This window comes from Cryptomeria japonica, chromosome 3, assembly GCF_030272615.1.
Source record: "Cryptomeria japonica chromosome 3, Sugi_1.0, whole genome shotgun sequence".
Classification (NCBI taxonomy): domain Eukaryota; kingdom Viridiplantae; phylum Streptophyta; class Pinopsida; order Cupressales; family Cupressaceae; genus Cryptomeria; species Cryptomeria japonica.
In genome coordinates, this window is record NC_081407.1 from 157,588,605 (window position 1) to 157,608,884 (window position 20,280).

A 20,280-nucleotide genomic window follows, 5' to 3' on the forward strand; every position below is an offset into this window, starting at 1 on the left:
TTATTACTGATTCCCACCTTGTTGCATCTTGAGTGGGGAATCTTCTAGGGTGAAACCCTAATTAGGGTTTTGCATGTAATCATGGCCTAAGGCCTTTATAAAGGGGTGACCCCCTCATTTGTAAGAGGAGGGAGACTTGTATGAAATTGTTGCAATAAGTTTTGAGATAATAACAGTGAAACATTGTTCTCTGATGGGGTCCACTTAAGTTATTTTTTCAAAGCTTGCATGGTTTCACCTTCCTCACTTAGATTAGAAATAGTAAAGTGCTTTGATTTCGATGGAGAATGTAATGGTGTCTAATGAATTTCCATGGTTCATACTTTTTGCATCTTGCTGATTGTAAGTTGCAGTGTAAAGTTAGCCTGAGCCACTAAACTTGTGCTAAGTTCGGTTGTGGACAGCCGTTTAGATTGCACCATGTTGGGTATTCAAATGCACTTTCTCAATATGAAAATCCTTCATCATCCTCAAAAGATTGTACCGGTTTTTGCGGAGTTGTAGTTAAACTTGGCGAAGCAGAGCTTGGTTTATTTGGAATTTGTCCACCAGATACTATTCATTGTTATCATTGCCCTTAGGAATAGATTTAGATCCTTCTAAACCCTTTCCCCTTTATTTTCAATTCATTTTAGTTCGTTCGAAGCAGAAGCATCACAGATTTGCTATATCCGATGGAGTTCCAGCCACAGCAAAGAAGTGAAAGAACGATGCAAACATAAGGCCCCTTGGATTACCAGCATTCACATCAGCCAACTGAGTCACGTCCGTAGCATAAAGAAACCTTGGAGTCAATTATTTGAACTTCTTGCAATCATAGCATGCAATCGCACTTTGATCAAGAGAGAGTGAAGTGACCATTAGGCAACTTTATTTTGTGTTCGACGTAGTCATAAAAAACAAGTCAACAATGCGTAATGGAATTGTCCAAGCAGCTGGATTTCCTCCAGCAATGCATTGTTATGAGCTAATGGCAAAATGTGCAAAGCATTACAACGCTCAAGAAAGACAAGTTGTAGCTCCTGATAGCAAAGTCCGAGCTTAAGTTGGAGAAGATGCCATCAAAGAAGCACTTGGCATTCCCAATTACAATTCTACCATATACAAAACCAAGGATGAAGCCTTGGCCATCTTTGAAGCTAATCCTATCACTTGCACTGAAAAACTCAACAAGTAATGGCTCCTGAAACCAAGACTTCACCATTCCAAGGTCTCAAAGAAACTCTTCCGAACTGATTTCAATGAAGAGTATGGAGACCTCGTTCTTTTGCTCAACAAGGTCATGGGAAATCCTCAAGCTTCTTCATATGAGCCCTAGATGTACTACTTCATTGATGAAAGCACTACAAGTATTAAGATGATAAACTGGGCAAGGATAATCAATAACAATATTGATGAGCAGTTAAGGAACTTGGAACATACCAAGTCTTTTTACATGAGTTCCTATATCATCTATGTACTTGCATGGTGTTACAAATACAAGGGACTGATTTGCAGAGCCATCCTGAGAAAAAGAGACAGTCAATTCAAGGTGTACAATTGCTACCCAAAATTGCACATACAGCAGAAGTCTCGCTTCAAGAGAGTTAATGACGCATTCCTTATGTATATCACCAAGACACTCCAAGGTGGCACCCATCAAAGGTCGACACCTGAAGCAAAAAAGTTGATAAGTAGGTTCGGGTCTTGGTATATTCAAGACCCTAGACTCACATACCTAAGAATCCAAGGATTCACGAGGTGCCCATATAAACTTCCAAAGTTTCCAAGAAACAAAATGGTCCTACTTGAAGTCATCAAGCAATTGGATACCTTTGGGAAAATCCAAAGAGCCAAGCAAAAAGCAGGAGTTTCCTTCCCTCTCTACATTGGAAAGATGTTGGAGTCATGCCCATTAGCCCAAGCAGCGGAAAATGCATATGTTGAAATGCAATGGTATCCATTTTCATTCTATCGATCAAGGTCTAACTTTGATCCCCATCGCCATTCAAAAGCGTGAATGGAAAAGGGTACAAACATAGAGTTGATCTTGAAGACTTTTGGGCAAATGCGGATGATGAACATGAAGTAAGGAAGAGAATGTGGTCCAGACTACCAGTCAGCATGATCAAGGCACTTGACCTTTTTCTAATACCAGATTAGTTGGAAGATGATGGAATCTTCACCCAGCCAGGCTACAAGGAAGAGAAAGACAAACCCCTTCCTGAAACAGATTGGTTTGGACCTGAGCTTTCAGATTTGGATACACTAATGAGATCAATCATGAAGTTTACCAATTGGTGGGTAGAAAAACAAGTTCTCAAGCTAAAAGGGTAGAGCATCGCATTAACTTATGATTTAATGAGAAACTTGGATTATTGTTCTTTCGGGGGTGATGAAGCAACACAGGACATGGAGAGGCCAAAAAGTAGGAATTCCAAGAGACAAAAGGATGCAAGAGAAAGTCCAAAAGGGAAGAAGCAGAAAACAAGTAAGGCAACTTCTGCAATCAACACTTATTTGATATAAGAAGTTGTTTCATCCACTAGCGAGGGGCAGAGCTCCAGCTGAAGACAATCAGCAGAAGGAAATGGAAATCCCTCCTTCAAATCAAGAGGAATAAAATATCAAACCTATCCAGCAGCAAGCTATTCCTGATGATCCAATGACAACAGCTGATATGGACCTTGAAAATGTTGAAGTTGAAATTTTGGAAGAGGGTTCTCAAGAAGGCATGATTTCCGCCCTCAAGGGAATTGAGGAAAGTGAGGAAAATGAAGAAAACCAAGAAGACAATGGCATTGAGCAGCCATCACTGCCAAGTTGGTTACTGCAGAGAATTTAAAAAGAAGGCTATTGTAAAAGTCCAACCAATGGACAATTCAACAGAATTCCTAGCAAGACTGAACCGGCTTGTGGACGCAAATAAAGCAAACACATCCTTACTTCATAAGGATAGCACAGGATTCCGTTCAATGCGGGTGGCTGTTCCAAAAGTTGATAAATCCAAAGAAGACATTACTCTTGGAGAGTATGAAATAATGAATGCGGACATAGGTCCTACCACAAGAGAACAAGAAGTCCAAGAGTTTGAAATGTCCATCAGCACCATCTAAGAAAGGCTAGGGAAGGAAGTTGAAAAGAAAAATAAAATTAAGAAAGAAAATGAACAGCTGAAAAGTTACAGCCAGCACTTAGTAAATCCCATCAACAAAGAAGAGGCGGTAGTTGCTCCACCTTTGATTCTTCCACCAAAGTCAATTGAAAATTTTGAAGGAATGAAGATGGCAGCCCAAGAGGCTAAGGAATGGATTGCTGAAATTGCAGATAAGCCACCAAATTTGTGGAAGAGTTGGCACAAGTCTATGGACAAGTCTCTTCCTTCTTGTTTAGAATCCAGTGCATAGCTGAATTTTGGGAGGAGTTCCAGACCATCCGAGAGAAGACAATACCATGTTTGAAGGTGTTGAAAGAAATTCCTGAGCAAGATTTGGTCAGAGGAAAAGTAATTGAGGCCAGGACATCATATGATTTCAATACATGGTATCATGCCTTGGTAGCTAGAGGAGAAGTCTTGGAAAAGATGAAGAACGATGGTACCAAAATTGAAGAAACAATCAAAGCTATCCAAGACAAGGTATTCATCATAGTTGTTGATGTGCTTGAGCAGGAAGAGGTCCGAGATAGAGACTTGGATGTGGAAAACTTGAAAACCAAAGTCCAAGGCAACTTTTCCACTTCTCCACATTTGATTCAAAAACAGCATTTACCCTCTTTCATGTCCATTGAAGGTGGTTTCCGAAAACTTGAAATTGATTGGAGGACTACCTTTGTCACGTGTGAAGATGACATGGACCTGATGGAGTACAAACTTGACATCCTGCCACATGTCCCAATGGAAGAGCTAGGTCCCATACTAACCAAATTCATTGAATTTGCCACCAAGGAAAAGGATAAGGGATACCTGCTTCTAGAAGAAAGCTAGATTATTTAAATGTTCATTTCTCATTGGTCCAATTTGGATAACTACAATAGTTTGCCTTAATTAGGTTTTCTGTTTAATCTTGGCCATTGATCTTAAATCAATCCAGGTCGTTGCTTTGTAATAAGGGTTGTCTATATAAACCCTCCCCATTTCATTTATTTTCATATGAGAGACTTCGGAGAAATTGTTGTAGTGATACTTCTTAAGTGCTAAGACATAATTCATTGTTCAATTGTTGGTGAATCTTGTCTAGGAATTGCTCAATGTGGAATGATGGGTTCATACTTTTGATGATTGGATGATTTTCAGTTATTGTGCAAAGTTAGCCTGAACCGGTAACAGAAACTTAACTTCTATTGCCTTATTCATTGTTCAAAATGTTGGTGAATATGAATAATATGAATAGAAGATTGCACCATTCTTGTGTAGTTGTTGAATTTGGCGAAGCAAGAATTGGTTTTGATTCCACGTTTGTAATTTGCGTCTCCCAAGTTCATAGGATTAGCTTAGGACTAGAATTATCTTCCTAAATTGCCTTTTTTTGAATCCAAATAGGATTAAACTAGAACTTATCGAAAATCGTTCCAAAATAAAAGGTCAGGAATCAGTAAAATCTTTAGATTGATCAACTCCTAAGACAATTGTGTAAGTCCCCCTTGAGATTACCAACATATCACAACAAACCAACTGAGACTATCCGTATGAATCTAGAACCTTGGAGTCGTCTTTGTGATCACACAATCTGACTGTTCAGCACATAGAAGATTTTGATCAAGAGAGAATACAATATCTCAGGGTATTTTATTCTGAGTTGAGCATGCATAAAAAACACACCAAAAGGTAGTTATTCTTAGCTCTCTATTTTTCAATCACTACTCTTCATGTTTGTATTTATTTTTGGGCCAGCTATTTTTGAGATGATCTATTTAAAGAAGTCCTATTTTTAGTGTACCTTCTAAAAGATCTATTCCTAGATACTTCATATTTTTGACAAAAATCTATTTTTATGATTTTTTATTTCAGTTCATATATTTAATTAGGATAAATTTGTATTTAAATATCACTTTTTGCACAAGCAAACTATTTTTAGTCTAGAAGCTGCAATGCGCCTTTTATTTATCTTGAATAAATCACATTTGAAAAAGTTTGTAGAACTCTTATAAATAAAAGTGTTATTGGTACTCAGAATTTCAATAGAATTTGTTAAGTGTTATTGGTTCTCAGAATTTCAATAGAATTTGTTATGCCTACTTGCTGCTCAAATTGTTGTTCAAAGTCTTTTATGAGATCTCCGGCTTTGTATTGCAGTTTTCATTGAAGTTCATGATTGTAGCTTTAAACACACTCCCTTGGATTCAATTTATCTATAGTGTGTCTCTTTTCAATACAATCTTTGTGTTGTACTTACACATTTTAGTTTGTGTCTTTAAAGCATGAGCATTTGCTAATTGTTATCCACATTAGGCAGATCATCATAAAACCTCTTGTCTTGTTTCAAAGTACTGAATAGCCTTGAGCACTACCCTGAGAACAAAATATAGGGTTACTTTAAGTTTTTTGGTACTGCATACTCAAAAAAATGCTGCTAGTTCTAGGTTTTATTTTTAATTTTCCAATTTTTAGAATATATCATTTCATTCACTATTCAAAAGGGAGCTTCCCCGTCAAATTCGATAGAAGGTTCTACCTTACATATTATTCCATTATGTTGTCCTGAAAAGGACAAATTAAGATGCTAACACATGGATGCAAACATTTATTAATGTGTTCTGATTTACTACTTGTGATGCTAGCCTAAAGAGTAAATGGTCAACTTAGAGCTATAAACATATATCCTTGGGCATAGCATGAACATCAGTGTGTCATAAATGGCATAATGCATTAATATTGAGGCAGTGTTGTTACAACGGCCACCTGGGCTCAAACCTCCATTGAGCTGGTGAGCTCATGGTCTTCATCCTGCTGATGGTCCACTGTGCTCACAGGCTTGGGCCCTGTGTTTATCAGGGATTGCAGCCTCCATTGTGCTCCAAGCAAGCTGAGGGATCATTGACTCCCTCAAATTAACTGATCAAGCAAAACATGAACATTCATGTGCCTATTTATCTAGCATATCTAGTGAATCAAAATGTCAGTTCTTGCACTGTAATTTTGTTTCTATTAGCTTTTTTTATCAGTCTTTCCTTCAGGACCTTCAATTAAGTTTTACTAGCAATATAATATGGATTGATAAAGTTGATAAATATATGGATTCAGAAGTGCTCAAATCAAGTAACAAATATACGACCTTGTATTTTCTGTTTTGACTGAATCAAATAAAACCAAAAAGTAAACTGACAAATTAAAAATAAAGCATTTATGTTTCATCTAGAACAAGCTAAAAGGTAGCAAAATGAATCTGTACATGATATTAACTTGTAAGAGAAGATTGTTATTATCACTTGCCTTCACATATATCATCACCTCTAGGCATCTCTGCCTTCACCGTTGAAGTTGCTTTTTTCACAACTTCCAAGATAGTATTCGCCAGCCCATCTGCTGCAAGTGATGTCTTGGAGGGTTCAACTGTGTTTCTCATTGAAGGAGAATGCATAGAATTTTTAAACTGACAGTGACTATATGGTTGGTTGTTATTTGTAAGGCCACCACCCAAAGAGGAGCAGGTAGCACAGTGGCTGCAAGGTCCCATGCATGGTAATGGTTGATCGAACCAGCAATGAGAATATGGATGGCTATAAGCTTGCATAGGAGGATAAAATGAATTGTGGGAAGCATCTTGACCACACTGCCCACACCCACTCCATTGCATACTTGAGGTAGCTTGCTCATTGGTGACCTGATGATTCCAACCATTTAATTGATAAAGTTGCTGTAGCACTTCTTGTCTCTTTTTCTCCAGTTCATAATAATTGTTAACTAGATGAATATGTTGTTCATCAGCAGAATTCATCTGCCCTGAAGGCCATGTATGTTCTGCCCCAACATTTTCTGTACCATGCAGGTGCTCGGCTGAGAAATCTTGTAAAGGTTCAGCTTCTCCAGCTTCTCCAGAATCTGTCAGATATAAATGCGAGTGTCTAGAAGTAGCTCCCATTATCTCCTCATTTCTTTCCTCTGAGTTTCTATCACTTTAAATCCATGTACACAAGTGAGATCTCTCTTTCTCTCAAACGCAAAGGCACGCACATCACAAACACAATACTAAAAAAAGAATGCAGATAACTACAAAATTAAAGCCCAAATGAGATATGAAGCTATGATATAAGAGAGGGAGATAAAATAACTCAATAAAACGTTGGAAGAATAAATAGTTCAGTTGTGCAATAGTATCAAATAAAAAAATAAAATGCAAGTATTAATTAAATACTGTTTTCACTGATAGAAAATGAGGAACTTACATGCAACTATGAAGAAAAGTTAGGACACTGTACACAATGTCCCATATGCTAATTATAATGTGATCAACAAACTCAAAAAACATATTGTTGGTGAATTTCCTCTATAAACTATAAAACCATGGAGAAAATTACATTAGAATCAGCAGGAAGACCTACCATGTACCCCACAGCATGCCATGTGACTTTTCTCTTTTTTGTTCATTGATAGTATGACCCAGGGAAAGCTTTGATGAAATATATATTCTAAGTATAAGACTGTTGAGTCCTTGACAGTTCTTTCAATTTATAGAATAAGAGGAACACCTCACGTGCATTAGTGTTATCCAAGAAAGAATGCAAGTTACTAGTGGTACTAATCTATGGAAAATAATCGCAATAATAAAGTCATCCTTTTAATTATATCAGAAATCCAACATTAATATTAACAATTATACATATATTACAATGTTAAAGCTAATGCAAGGAATGAAGTGAGCACTTGTGCTAGCTACAAGGTAAAAACATAAACAATCATATTCAAATTCCATTGCGAAGAAAACAGAATGGTTGGACATATGTATGCTACATGACAGCGAAACAACACTCCATATTGGCATATAAGAACCCCCTCAAGGAATCCCACAAGGCAATTTTTTTGTCCATTTACCTTATATATTGTAAATAGTTTTTTCCCTCTCAGTTTCAATCTTGTAAACAAGCAAATCATTAAAACAAATCTTTTCAATCTACCTTCTCTTATATAAATATTTGCTAAATGTTTTAGCAAATGGTGAACATTATGTTTGTGGTAGAAACTAAATTGCAGATTGGTGAAAAGGGAGGCCATAAAATTTTCCATCACCTGGACTAACATTTGTATTGATGTCAAAAAGTTAGTAATATAGGATCTAGTGCAGATATTTGTGAAAAATTGAAGCATTCTAACACGCCCAGAGCTTGAGATAATAGAGCACATTGTCTCTTTGATCACTGCATGCCATTATAGCATTAAATATATTCAATCATTCACTTTATAAGCTCCAATAACTCTTCACCAAAGAAAACGTTCTGTACAGCAAACGTTTATGACAAACATGGAAAAATAAGGGCAAAAAATCTTCAGGATGGTACTCAAGCTTTTAAGCAGTGTTATCATGATTCTCTTTATGTGTACCTACTAGGGAATCTTATAACGCTTGCAAGGAAAACATGATTTACATCATAATCTATCATGCCTTGTAGATGTTAATAAAATATGCAGATCTATTTTGTTCTTGCTCAACTATCAGTATGACCATATGGCAAGCTACATACAACTGAAATTTGGAATGAAACTTTGCTCACTGCCTTAGCTGGTTTGTCTATCACTGTCTACCACTCTACATCTTATTGAAAATACTCTAATCACTTTTCATGCAATCCCAATTGCAAACCCCAAGACTAAAAATGTTTGTTAGAAAAAGGTGTCTGATGGATCCCTGCAAAAACAGATGGATAGAATGGGAGGCAGAGATTTGAAAATGTTTGCGGCAAGAAATATCATGAAATCAAGGTTCATAAAGAGAAGGAAATAAAATGCATAAAGAAAGATAATATCTCTTCTCTCTACAAAGATGTTAGCTTTCACCTCACATTTAATGATCTAGTTTATCTCAACACCAAAAAAGAAGCTAATGGGGTAAGACTGACTGGCCTGCAGTCCAAATCTTTGTTCTATGCTACCTGTGAGGCAAATTACTAGTCCCTACTGTAGATTTAATAACTTTAATTCATGCTTCTGGATGGTAAAACAATTTTTTTTCACTTCTCCAAAATTTCAATCGTCCTTGCTAAATCAGATGTTGGTACACCATATCATTTATATTCTAAGAAATCTTTTACTTTTATTTTTGGTTTTCAACAGTTTTGTTAGGTGCTCGTTTTAGTCATCACAGCACATTAGACTTGTGACTATCTTCTCTATTATCACTAAAGGAATCCTGAAGCATCAAATCACTATCATCCACAGTTTCTGTGTTCTTTTCCCAAACACAGACCACATATTCCCTGTTTATGTTCTTGAACATTCACAGTCTGCAACAATTATGGCACACTGTCCTTTGTAACCCAGTTTCTCCACTGTGCCATTTCACTTCTTCAATTTACAAATGGAATAAATTCAGTCTTTACTCTTCATCTTTTTCATTTTCCTCTTTCTCTGGTATTTAAATCTGCCTTAAACATTGACAGACTTCTATTAGCTTCTCCTACAGTTATAACTCAGTGAAAAGATGTTTTCCCAGAGTTGAACTTTAAGCGCTCGGCAAGAACAAAACCATGCACACTGTTAGAACATAATGTTATTAGGGGTCATACCTGTTGTGACGTTTTCACACATTGCCCCATTGCAAATGGGGACCCCCACTTTTTCGCTTTCTAGGTTAGTTGTCTTAGTTTAGCCACTGGCAGGTCTAGAGTCTTTTGCTACTAGCCTTAGCGTTGAAGAAGTATGTCAAGAGGCCAGGGGGAAATCAAGTTACGTCTCTCTCTTTTGGATGGAATAAAGACAGCCAGTTATCAAGGCTTTTGCAATGGATGACTCATCTTTTGCTTGCAGGGCTAGTAATGAAGTGCTTCACTAAGGCATTGACAGTAACTTCCTTTGCCTTTCCTAGGCATTAACAGTCACTTCCTTTGCCCTTCCTTGGCATTGACTGCCTTCCTTTGCCCTTCCTGTGAGATGTGACATGAAGTGATGTGAGAAGAGGTGTCAAGTCAAGAGGGTTTATTGCGCTTGATTGAAAGGCAGGTTGCGAAGGCAAAATTTAGCTAAGTGCATGAAAATTTCTATTGCCCCTTGATTGGAGTGAACTGCACTTCCTTTGCTGTTGGCAGGAAGTTCGCTCACTTCCTTTGCCAATGGAAGGGAGCGAACTTCCCTCATCTGCCTTCCACAGGGTCCAGAACATCTTGAGTCATGAGATGATGCCTTTGTTTGAGCAACTAAGTTGATTTTGACCAGCAACCTTAAGATTTGGCTAAGTATATGCAACATCGCTCACTTACCTTGCCAATAGAAGAGAGCGATGTCACTTCCTTTGCCACTGGCAGGAAGTTCGCTCACTTCCATTGCCATTGGAAGAGCGCGACCTGACTCCTCTAGCATATTTGAAGATGATTTAATGAACATGAACGATGGAGAACAAGATCTTGGACATTTCTAATGCTTTACCTTGCATGGAACCTCACCTTTGCTCATAAGAAGGATTGAATTGATGGAATAAGTGTTGAAAGTGCAAACTTCGCTCACTTCCTTTGCCATTGGAAGGGAGCGAAGTGACTTCCCTTGCCAATGGAAGGGAGCAAAATGGCTTCCAAGGCACTCATTGAAGATAATTTGATGAATCTTTGCGCATGGAGACTAAAACCTTAAGGCTTGAATTGGTGAGAAGGGTCAAATGGACGAAAAAAGTTTCAAAAAGCAAGCTGGATGGCTACTTCGCTCACTTCCTTTGCCAATGGAAGGGAGCGAACTTCCCTCATCTGCCTTCCACGGGGCCCAAGACGTTTTGAATCATGATGCGATGCCTTTGTTTGAGCAATAAATTTGATTTTTTAACTAAAACCTTAAATTTGGCTAAGTATGTGCAATTTCGCTTACTTCCTTTGCCAATGGAAGGGAGCGAACTTGCTTCCTTTGCCATTGGAAGGAAGCGAACTCACTTCCTTTGTCAATGGAAAGGAGCGACCTCCCCTATAAATGCACCTATCAGACAAGCAACACAAAAAAAAAATCAGATATCATATCAAATTAAGAGAGTGAGTTTATATATCATGTGTATTTGATACCATATTTGTTTTGTTTTGCAGATGTGAGAGGATGATGATGCAAATTGCAAAGCAACACCTTGATAGAATAAGAGAAGGAGGATTACAAGACCCAAAACACCATGCAACTCCAAGGGGAAAACTTCATCGGCAAACACAAGGGTATCAAGGAGGGTGATTACACAAGAAGGAACTCAAGGTATTCAAGAACTCTCAACGCACCATGATGACATGAAGAGGTCAAAACCTTGAAGTGTAAGGGAGAGATCATACAACTACCTCAGGGCAAGATAAGCAAGCAAAGACGGGGGATTGACTCGACCATAACGATGCTTCCCATCATCATCACCACATTGAGCAAGTGAATAATGTTGAGTATCAAGAGATATTGCTCAAGCATTTTGTGTTGATCTACCAAGTACAAGTGAATTGAGGTGTCATCCTAGTCACTACTCCATCAATCAGAAGGTCCTACATCAACATGTTCGGATTCAATGAACCAAGCTCATCCATGGGGACACAAACTCCAATGTACCTAGCCCCACTATCTATTGGTCAAATATTCAAGAGAAGACATGTGTCCAAATATTGTAATTATTTCATTGGCTAAGAAGAGTTTGTTGTAACAAACCCTAATTAGGGTTTTCATCTTGTAATCTTGTCCATTGGTCTAAAATCAATCCTGGCCACTCATTGTAAAGGGAGCACTATAAAAGGCTTCTCCCTCTAATTTGTAAAGGTCAATAGAGGTTAATAGTTGATAGCGAATAGGAGGTTAATAGCAGGTTAATGATAGAAAAGTAGAAGAATAGATAGAAGCTAGAAGTTAGAATAGATTAGGAGAAGAAGAGATTGTTGCAAAGGCTTGTAAATGGAAGTACACTTTTCATTAAAGATATGGTGAAAGGTGTTATTTCAACAAGCTACATGGTTTCTACTTCTCATTTGTTTCATGTTAATTAGATGGATGAAAGAGCGTTGTGTATGATTCATGGTGAAACTCCTAATCCATACGACTAGCGGTTTGTTGATTGCAAATTCGCCTTGTGTGGTCAAGTGGAATACTTGAATGAGCTTAAGTTCAATTGTTATTCAATCATTGATATGCATTCAATTGATGGTGTCTATGCTTGATAATGATTTGAAAATCATCTAATTTCTTTGGAAGATTGCACTAAGCTTTGTGGAGTTGTTGCTTTGCATGTCAAAGCAAGGCTTAGTCGAGTTTCACCAAAGATTATCCATTGTCTCTTGCATTCTTAGGAGTAGCGTAGTCTTCTTAAACCCTACGTCTTTTGCCCTTTTTTATTCTCCAAGCAAGTAGTTAGGATCTACGTTCCAACAATTCAAGCATTCAAGCATTCAACATAAGGCCCCTTGGAGGAACAACAATCACAACGGCAAACTGTGCTTATCCACAGGTCGTGACCCGACATTAGGAACCTTGGAGTCTTCCAATTGATCACATAGTTTAGCATTTGGGAGGACTTTGCTCAAGAGAGTGAGAAACACAGCCAATACTGAGAGGGGGGGGTGACTCAGTATTGGAGAAATTTAAAAAACTTCTAACAATAACTTAAATCCACTTCTAAGTAAATATATGAATGCAAGCTAAGCACATGGACAGACACAAATTTCTCGTGGAAAACCCTTTTGGGTAAAAAACCACGGCACAAGGATCTCTTCAATATCTTAAAGTGGGCACCAACCCAGATTACAAGAACATCAAGAGGGCACCAACCCTCAACTCAGCACCAACTGAGAATGATCACCAAAATACACTTTTGAGAGCACCAACTCTCTTACAAAAGGATGTTTTGAAAGGAATTTCTTCAACTCTGTATAGTCCCTCCAACTCTCTATTGTGTATTCTGCTATCAAGACTCAAATAGTTTGTTATTAAAAACACCATGTATCAAGCTGAAGACTCAGAAAAACAGTTATTCTTCATAACAGATATATCCCTTTTTGAATTTCATTCACCCACAGATTGTCCGGTCAAAAATTATTGCCCAGATTTAAAACAAACATTAACTCCACTTAATTCCTCACAGTTCATCCAATTTTTGACTGTTATATATCTCATAGTCACACCCCAAAAAATACCAAAAAAAGATACTTATCGACCAGCTGCTAGAGAAATAATATCACCACAACAAGAGAGAATATCTCTCCCACTTAGCCACCCCACTCCAAAAAAAAAACGCAATCCCAGTCTCAGTGTTTTTGAAAACAATGAGACACCTACACAGCATCAAGACCACGAATATGGTCATTTATTAAAAAACGTCTACACAACAGTCAAGTCGAACCATCGAGCTTGGTAAGTCGGATATACCATGTGTCTCAACAACTATCATTTATCCATTTTCCGGCACAGCCAACAAAAACGTAGCCACATCTCAGAAATTTTATTGCTTACCATTTAATGTCGCCTTTTCTCTATTTACACGAACATTGAGTCTGAAATTATTTTTCAGTCTCCTCAAACACAACTTTCGTTAAAAAAACGACTCAGAAGAAGTAAAGAAGAGTCTGAAAATATCACCAGAGGCATCGATTAGCAATAAAGTGATGCCTGCACACCTCTACCACCCACAACGGCAAACATACTCTTCATTTGAAAAGATTCCTCTTTTTCAAAACGGCACAGAGAATTCAAGATTTTGGCAACAAAAATAAACTCCAACAGCACCACGCCTCCACCCACGATTTCAAAAAGACGTGTTTTTTTAAATCTTGGTTTCTACTAGAAATAGTCGTGTTCCATACATAAATCATTCGAGCTCTTTAAGGCACGATAAAGAAAAAAAAAGCCCCTCCTTATAATATTGGGCCCATATAAAACGCACCTCATAATAAAAGATTCAGTCCTCAGTACATATTGTGGCATGTGAGAAAATAAAGAGTGATCTGACTTCCTGAAATTCAGAAATATTAAAACAAACAAAGGAGGCTGAGAGACAGGTCCCACCAAAGCACATAGTGATGTGGCATAAGAAGCTGATGTAGCAGCTGACAAATGCCAAGTAGACAGCCAACCAGCTGATGCAGACACCTAGGCAGCTCAAGCAAGCACACACACACCTCAAGCAGCTCAAGCACGTCCAGCACCTCAAGCAGCTCAAGCAGCTTAAGCACGTCAAGCAGCTCCACCAAAATTGAGAAAATCTAATAAATAAACAGTAGCTCGAAAAGCACTTCAAACTTGGTCAAATATTACTTTGAGTAATCCTCCAACTTGAATAGCACAGGCTTGACAAAAACACTTGACATCAATGACAAAATGTCTGACAGAGAGGATAAGATACCTTTCGTATTTTATTTTGTGTTCGCATGTGCATAAAACACACATCAACAATACCCTTAACATTTATATATAATGTTCTAATTTAAGGTTATAAAACCTTATATATTATATGTTTTATAAGCATATCCCATTTGAAATAATTATAATCTAATAACTATTAGATTATTAATTATTTATGAATGGGGGTTATTGAAAAGGTGTGACTAGTTAAGCTACCCTTCCTCCTATATTTTAAGAGGTTCTCTCTCATTTGATAAGTGCATGAATTTGGAGATTTGTTGTGAGTTGTATCACTATGCACAAGAGGTATTATTGGCCATGTGGAAGTATTGGACAAGTGTCCCCAGGTTCAAGTCTATTTTATGATAGACTACATTTGTAAGTGTTTTAATAAAATGATGCTTTATGGGGTATTTTACCCGAAAGGGTTTTCCCCATGTATATCTTGTGTAATGTGTTAATTTATGGCTGTATGATTCTAAATGCATTTAATCTTGTTTATAATGATTAGTATCCTAAGATCCTAATTTCTAACACACACAATCTCTTGTCTTGCAACTTGTCTCACAAATTATCCCCTCAAAGTTCTTAAAGTGCAAGTCTCTAAAGTCTTCTAATTTCTACATCACTTTCTACTCACCACAATAAGCAGCACATAACTCCAAAAGACATGCGGCAAACTTGTGTTATACATATTATGGTGTACATTTGAGTGACCTTTGTTTACGGAATTGAAAAATTGGTCCAAACTTACACCCCACCACATTACAGGTCACGCAAAACCTCAACCATGATTAACCAAACAAGAAAACTTTGTACATCAATTTCAACATTATAAAGTTTAAACCAATACGACTCTTGCACATCACATCTCAACCAATATCACACAACAACCAAGATATGAAACAAAACTCCAAATAAAGAACTTGTCTATAAAATATCCTCCTAACAATTATAAATGTTGCTACAAATACACCCATGTGTCAACCTCACAATAATAACTATAAACTAATCATCACAATGCAGATCGCTTGTAATCATCGTAAAGCACGTTCCAACAAGTGAATTCCTTAATTTCCAAACATTTGAAAGATAAAGGCAAGTCAGATGATCTGTAACAACCACAACCTTTTCAAACCATTTATTCATTTCCATAGACACTTCATTCGGATGCAATGAGCTCATCTTACCACCTAAAATCTGGAGTCTTACGATAACACATTGAGAAGAATGCATAGAAAGAATTCAGAATCCATAATTAAAAAAATTTAACTAATTATGAATATTTCAATAGAAAGATTCACTAGCAGGAGTAGTTAAGTTTTACTAGGTTTAGAAAATCAGATGTAAAGCTCAAAAATAACAAAGGATACATCAGGTATGCGTAAGAAAAATACCCTCATTCAAGTAAGGCAAAAGTTGCAGGAACAATAAGTCATAACAAAACATATAAACTCCATGACCTAGTTATGTAGAGAGCAGGTGCAAAAAAGATTCCCTCATCAAAGCCGGTAAAAATAGATTAGACTATTAAATCAAAAAGCTTAAAAACATGAACAACAAAGCATGTTTTCACTACATGAAATCTTGAATTGTAATGAACTAAAGAAAGATACCAACTCTTTATTATCTCACTCTTGTCAAACTAAAAGTAAAATGCATTTGATAACCAAAGAAGCAGTCATTAATAATGATGCACAAGAAATGATACCTTAGAATGAGAAAAGTTTTACCTATTTTCTATGAACAAAAAGTTATTCGGAAGGTAGAAACTAAGAATGAATATAGACAAGTTATAAACTCTACAAAGAATTCAACAAATTATAAACAGATAATCATGTAAGGAAACCTTGAGTTATGAAGTTTAAAACATAACCTATTCCATGAAAAGAAACCCTACAGAAAGATTTAATTACCTCTACATCTCAAAGAAGGGGTTAGCAACAGCTGCCTACAAGTATTGTCAACTGCTTATCTAGGAGAAACATTAACAAAGGTAACAGCCATAACTTCCTCCAATAGAGTAATAAGAATGATAAAAAGCCACATACATAAATTTGATGTATAAAAGTAGGATTGGAGGATGAAAGCCACTGTAAATTTTTGGCACCTAATTGCATGAGAAACACTATACCTAGTTCCATTCAGATATTTTGAACAAGTTACTCAGCTTAAAATTAGATTACATTTGTTCTTTTATGCAGATTTCTGCATGATAATGTCATGTCCCCTCCTTGATCATTATATATAGCATAAATGAAACAATTATTATTAATAATTAATATAATATTGATCAACGAATGATTATTTGAAATTGTTAAATAATTATTTATTAAATATTATTATTTAATTAGTATTTATTTATCAACAATAATATTCTTGAAATATTTTAATTTTAATATTATATTACATAAATAATAAACAAATATTACAATCTGTCATGTCATCTGTATAAAATTAATATAATAACATTTGACTAACAATGATATATATTTATTTATTTCATTTTTAATCTAGTAATCTAATTATCATAAGCAGATCGGTTTCTAAACTAATGCTAAGCTAATGATTACTCAGAGGCATGATATTAAGATAAAGTACATGTTTTAAGACTTGTCTCTAACTCTCAAAGAGAGACGACTTCTCAGATTGGGAAATACATACAAGTATAGCCACATAAAAGGAGGTAGAAAAGGGGAACGGAGGAAGCATAGAAGAGAGTGATCTGCCACACCGTCAATAGGTTATGAATGGCATAATTTAACATAGAAAAACATGTTAATCGTATCAAGATTTAAAAGGTATAACTGCTATCAGAATTATAAGATATAAATACAGTTAAATTGTTATCAGATTCAATAGGTATAAATGCTGAGGATCGAAGACTAATGAACCACGGTGTTAAGTACAACAAATTAGTAATTAGAGTAGCATCCATTAGGAATTGCTATGTAGTGATTCGATTGTATTTAGTTAACACTAACCAATTGGTTAAATTGGGAAAGACACGATTTGGAGAAGGCAATGAAAAACAATTGCCAAGAGACAAGGGACATGTCTCTTGGAGCATCCATTCTTGTTGTATATGAGGACTGTCCAAATCATTTGTAAAAAGGATCATAGAAATTGGAAACTTATTGGTTGCAAGCACACCAACCACATATCAGATCAGATCAGAACTGTTATTAAGTTACAGGCACTAACATCTTTGTTCTTGGTGGTGTGCATGGGGATGCATCCAATATGTATGCTTAATATATGAAGCCCCATAACATTCTTATGCAGAATTTAATAGTGATATAAATATAAATAATAATTATAATAATAATAATATAATCATAATTATTATAATGTTTATAAGAACTGCATCTGCAGTAATATATAATCATAATATCTGAGAATAAGTAACGTATATAAATATATATAAAGATATATATATGTATATCAATAATAAATATTAGAATATAAATCAGATAGAATCCTTAAGTTAATATCAGAAAGAAGTTTATGTTTCTGTTGTTTACCCTCTCGGGTGATTAAAACATACAAATAAAACACGTAATGCAGAATAATAATGCCATAGATATCAAATAAAATATAGGAGATGTTATTCCATTCATAATCGTGTGTCACAAGTTACATTCAGAAGTATATAAAGATGCCGAGGGGGTGCGAGTGCCAACCGTTGCACCATAACTACCATCCCTCAGCTGCCGAACTAACAAAGACAATTACAACTTAATTAACTAGTTTTATTTGCGTACAATATTGCCGCTAACATCATCCCCCCCAAAAAGCAAGGTTGTCTCTTGACGACTGAAAAGCAACATGGAAGGATTACAACATAAAACTCAAGACTGAGAAGGGGGTGGAGGAAGCGTCCCTGGTGGAGGGGGCGGCACTTAGGCAAGCGCGTAACTCGTACACCTGTTCAGTCCGCAACTTGAGGTCCCGCTCCGCCACCATCCAGCATTCCATCGTTGTTTTCACCATCAATGCTGCCTCCAAGACTTCCTTATCTTTCTGGTCCACCTTCTCCAAAGCACTACCCAATCGGTTCTCCAACATAGTCCTGTCTTCGTGCACTTCCTCCAACCGTGCCTCCAAGGCGCCCCTAGCCATCCTCTCTCCGGCTAACACTGTCTCCAAGGCGCCCTTAGCCATCCTCTCTCCGGCTAACACTGTCTCCAAGGCAGCTCGTTCTTCATCCCATGCGGCCGTCGCCCGAGCCGATTGCTCTCTATGGAGCTCCTCCATCTGCTGGAGCCTAGTAGCCAACTCATCCCGTGCCAACACGGCCTCCCTGCACTGGGTCTCTGTACTGTTGACAATATATTGCGTCCTCCGCAACTCATAGTAAGTTTCTCGGAAGGACTGCTCTATTTGCCTCAACAATGCCTGTCTGTTGGTTTCGCCAACCTGCTCCCGGAGGCCCCAATTCTCCAACATCTATAAGGTCTCTGTGGTAGGCCATCCACCAGACTCAAAGCACTGAGTAAAGTGGGTCCTGCACTTGTCCCTCATAAACTCCAGTAGCCGCTCCAACTCATCGTCTGCCCGAGCCTCGCCCTGAGACTGCACGGAGGCTACCACCCGTCTGGCTTCCACCGCCATATCAACCATGAACTGCTCTAATTCCCTGTCGCCATCCCCTCTCGGAGATGCTACGATACCATGCTCCTCCATAGCCCCATGGGAAGTCTGTGGGAAGCTCGGGGTGAACTCCTCCTCCTGCGTAGGGCTCAACATCAACTCATGGATGGGTGAGTGGTCCCTCGGTACACTCCGCGTCGACTCTGGCGAACCATCTCCGACGAGGTCCACAACCTTGTGAGGACTTTGCTCACGCCTTGGAGAAAGGACTGGTGTGCCAGTGGGGGCTATTGGTGCCAACTTGAACCGGCTCAACCATGCATTCATATCCTGCTGAGAAGGGGGACCACTCTCTCTAGGAAGTTCCACCGGTACCCCCATCTCCCCAGCTTTTGTCCCTCCAAACTCTACTACTGTTGTGGGATGACTCTCATCGACCACCAAAGACTCTACCAGTGTAGCAGCCGGAGGTGGGGGAACCATAATCACGGGTGTCCGGCCTTGCCCAAAACCAAGAACGGGCACGACCAGCACTACCGCGCCTAGAGGAGGCAACGTGGTCACTGCTGCGCTTAGAGGAGGCAACGTGGTTCCTGTTGGAGTCATCTGCCCATCGAGAGGCTGTGCGGTTGCTGCTAATGTGGCCCCCATGTCCTCTTCTACATGTTGCCCACCCTGACCTACCATTCTGAAACTAGTCTTCGTGGTCGTATCACTGTCCTCTACCTCCTCACTCGGGTCACTACTAGTGGACTCAAACTCTGTTGCTGACGCTGGAACCACTACCCTCCTCTTCCTTTTCGTGCCAGAATGGATATCTCCGCTTGGTGCCATGGTGTCCAGGTGAATCCAATAAAATATGGGGGGTTGTCTAGGGTGTACACGACCTTGTGGTGCCAAGTGTTGGTCCGATGAGCCTCGAAGGCGTACTGCATCTAGAAAGAGCCCGATAGCGTGGTAGGGCATGTAGAAAGTCCTATGCTGGAGAGTCATGAATTCCTCCATCCTATCTGCTAATACAAATGCCCAGTCATATACTACACCGTTATGGATGCCATTCACGAGCACCACCTGTGCCATGGCAATATCTGAAGCCCGACTTGCTCCCATCAACCAGCTCTTCAATACATCCACCAGACACTGCCATATTCCTTCTCTTAGAAACGACTTCTTCAGACTGCGACTCTTGCTTACGTGTTGAAGACTAGCAAGTTCTGCTTGTGTGAGAT

The 20,280-nt window shown here is 38.1% G+C and overlaps 1 protein-coding gene across 2 annotated transcripts in view; it reads right to left on the reverse strand.

The window, feature by feature from the left end:
• LOC131031020 (uncharacterized) overlaps positions 1–20,280 on the reverse strand; it is a 114,781-nt gene that overhangs the window by 56,383 nt on the left and 38,118 nt on the right. For both annotated transcript variants that reach the window (XM_057962022.2, XM_057962023.1), the window contains exon 3: positions 6,410–7,092. In XM_057962022.2, coding sequence (XP_057818005.1) covers positions 6,410–7,092 — 683 coding nt within the window. The remainder of the gene's footprint in view (positions 1–6,409; positions 7,093–20,280) is intronic.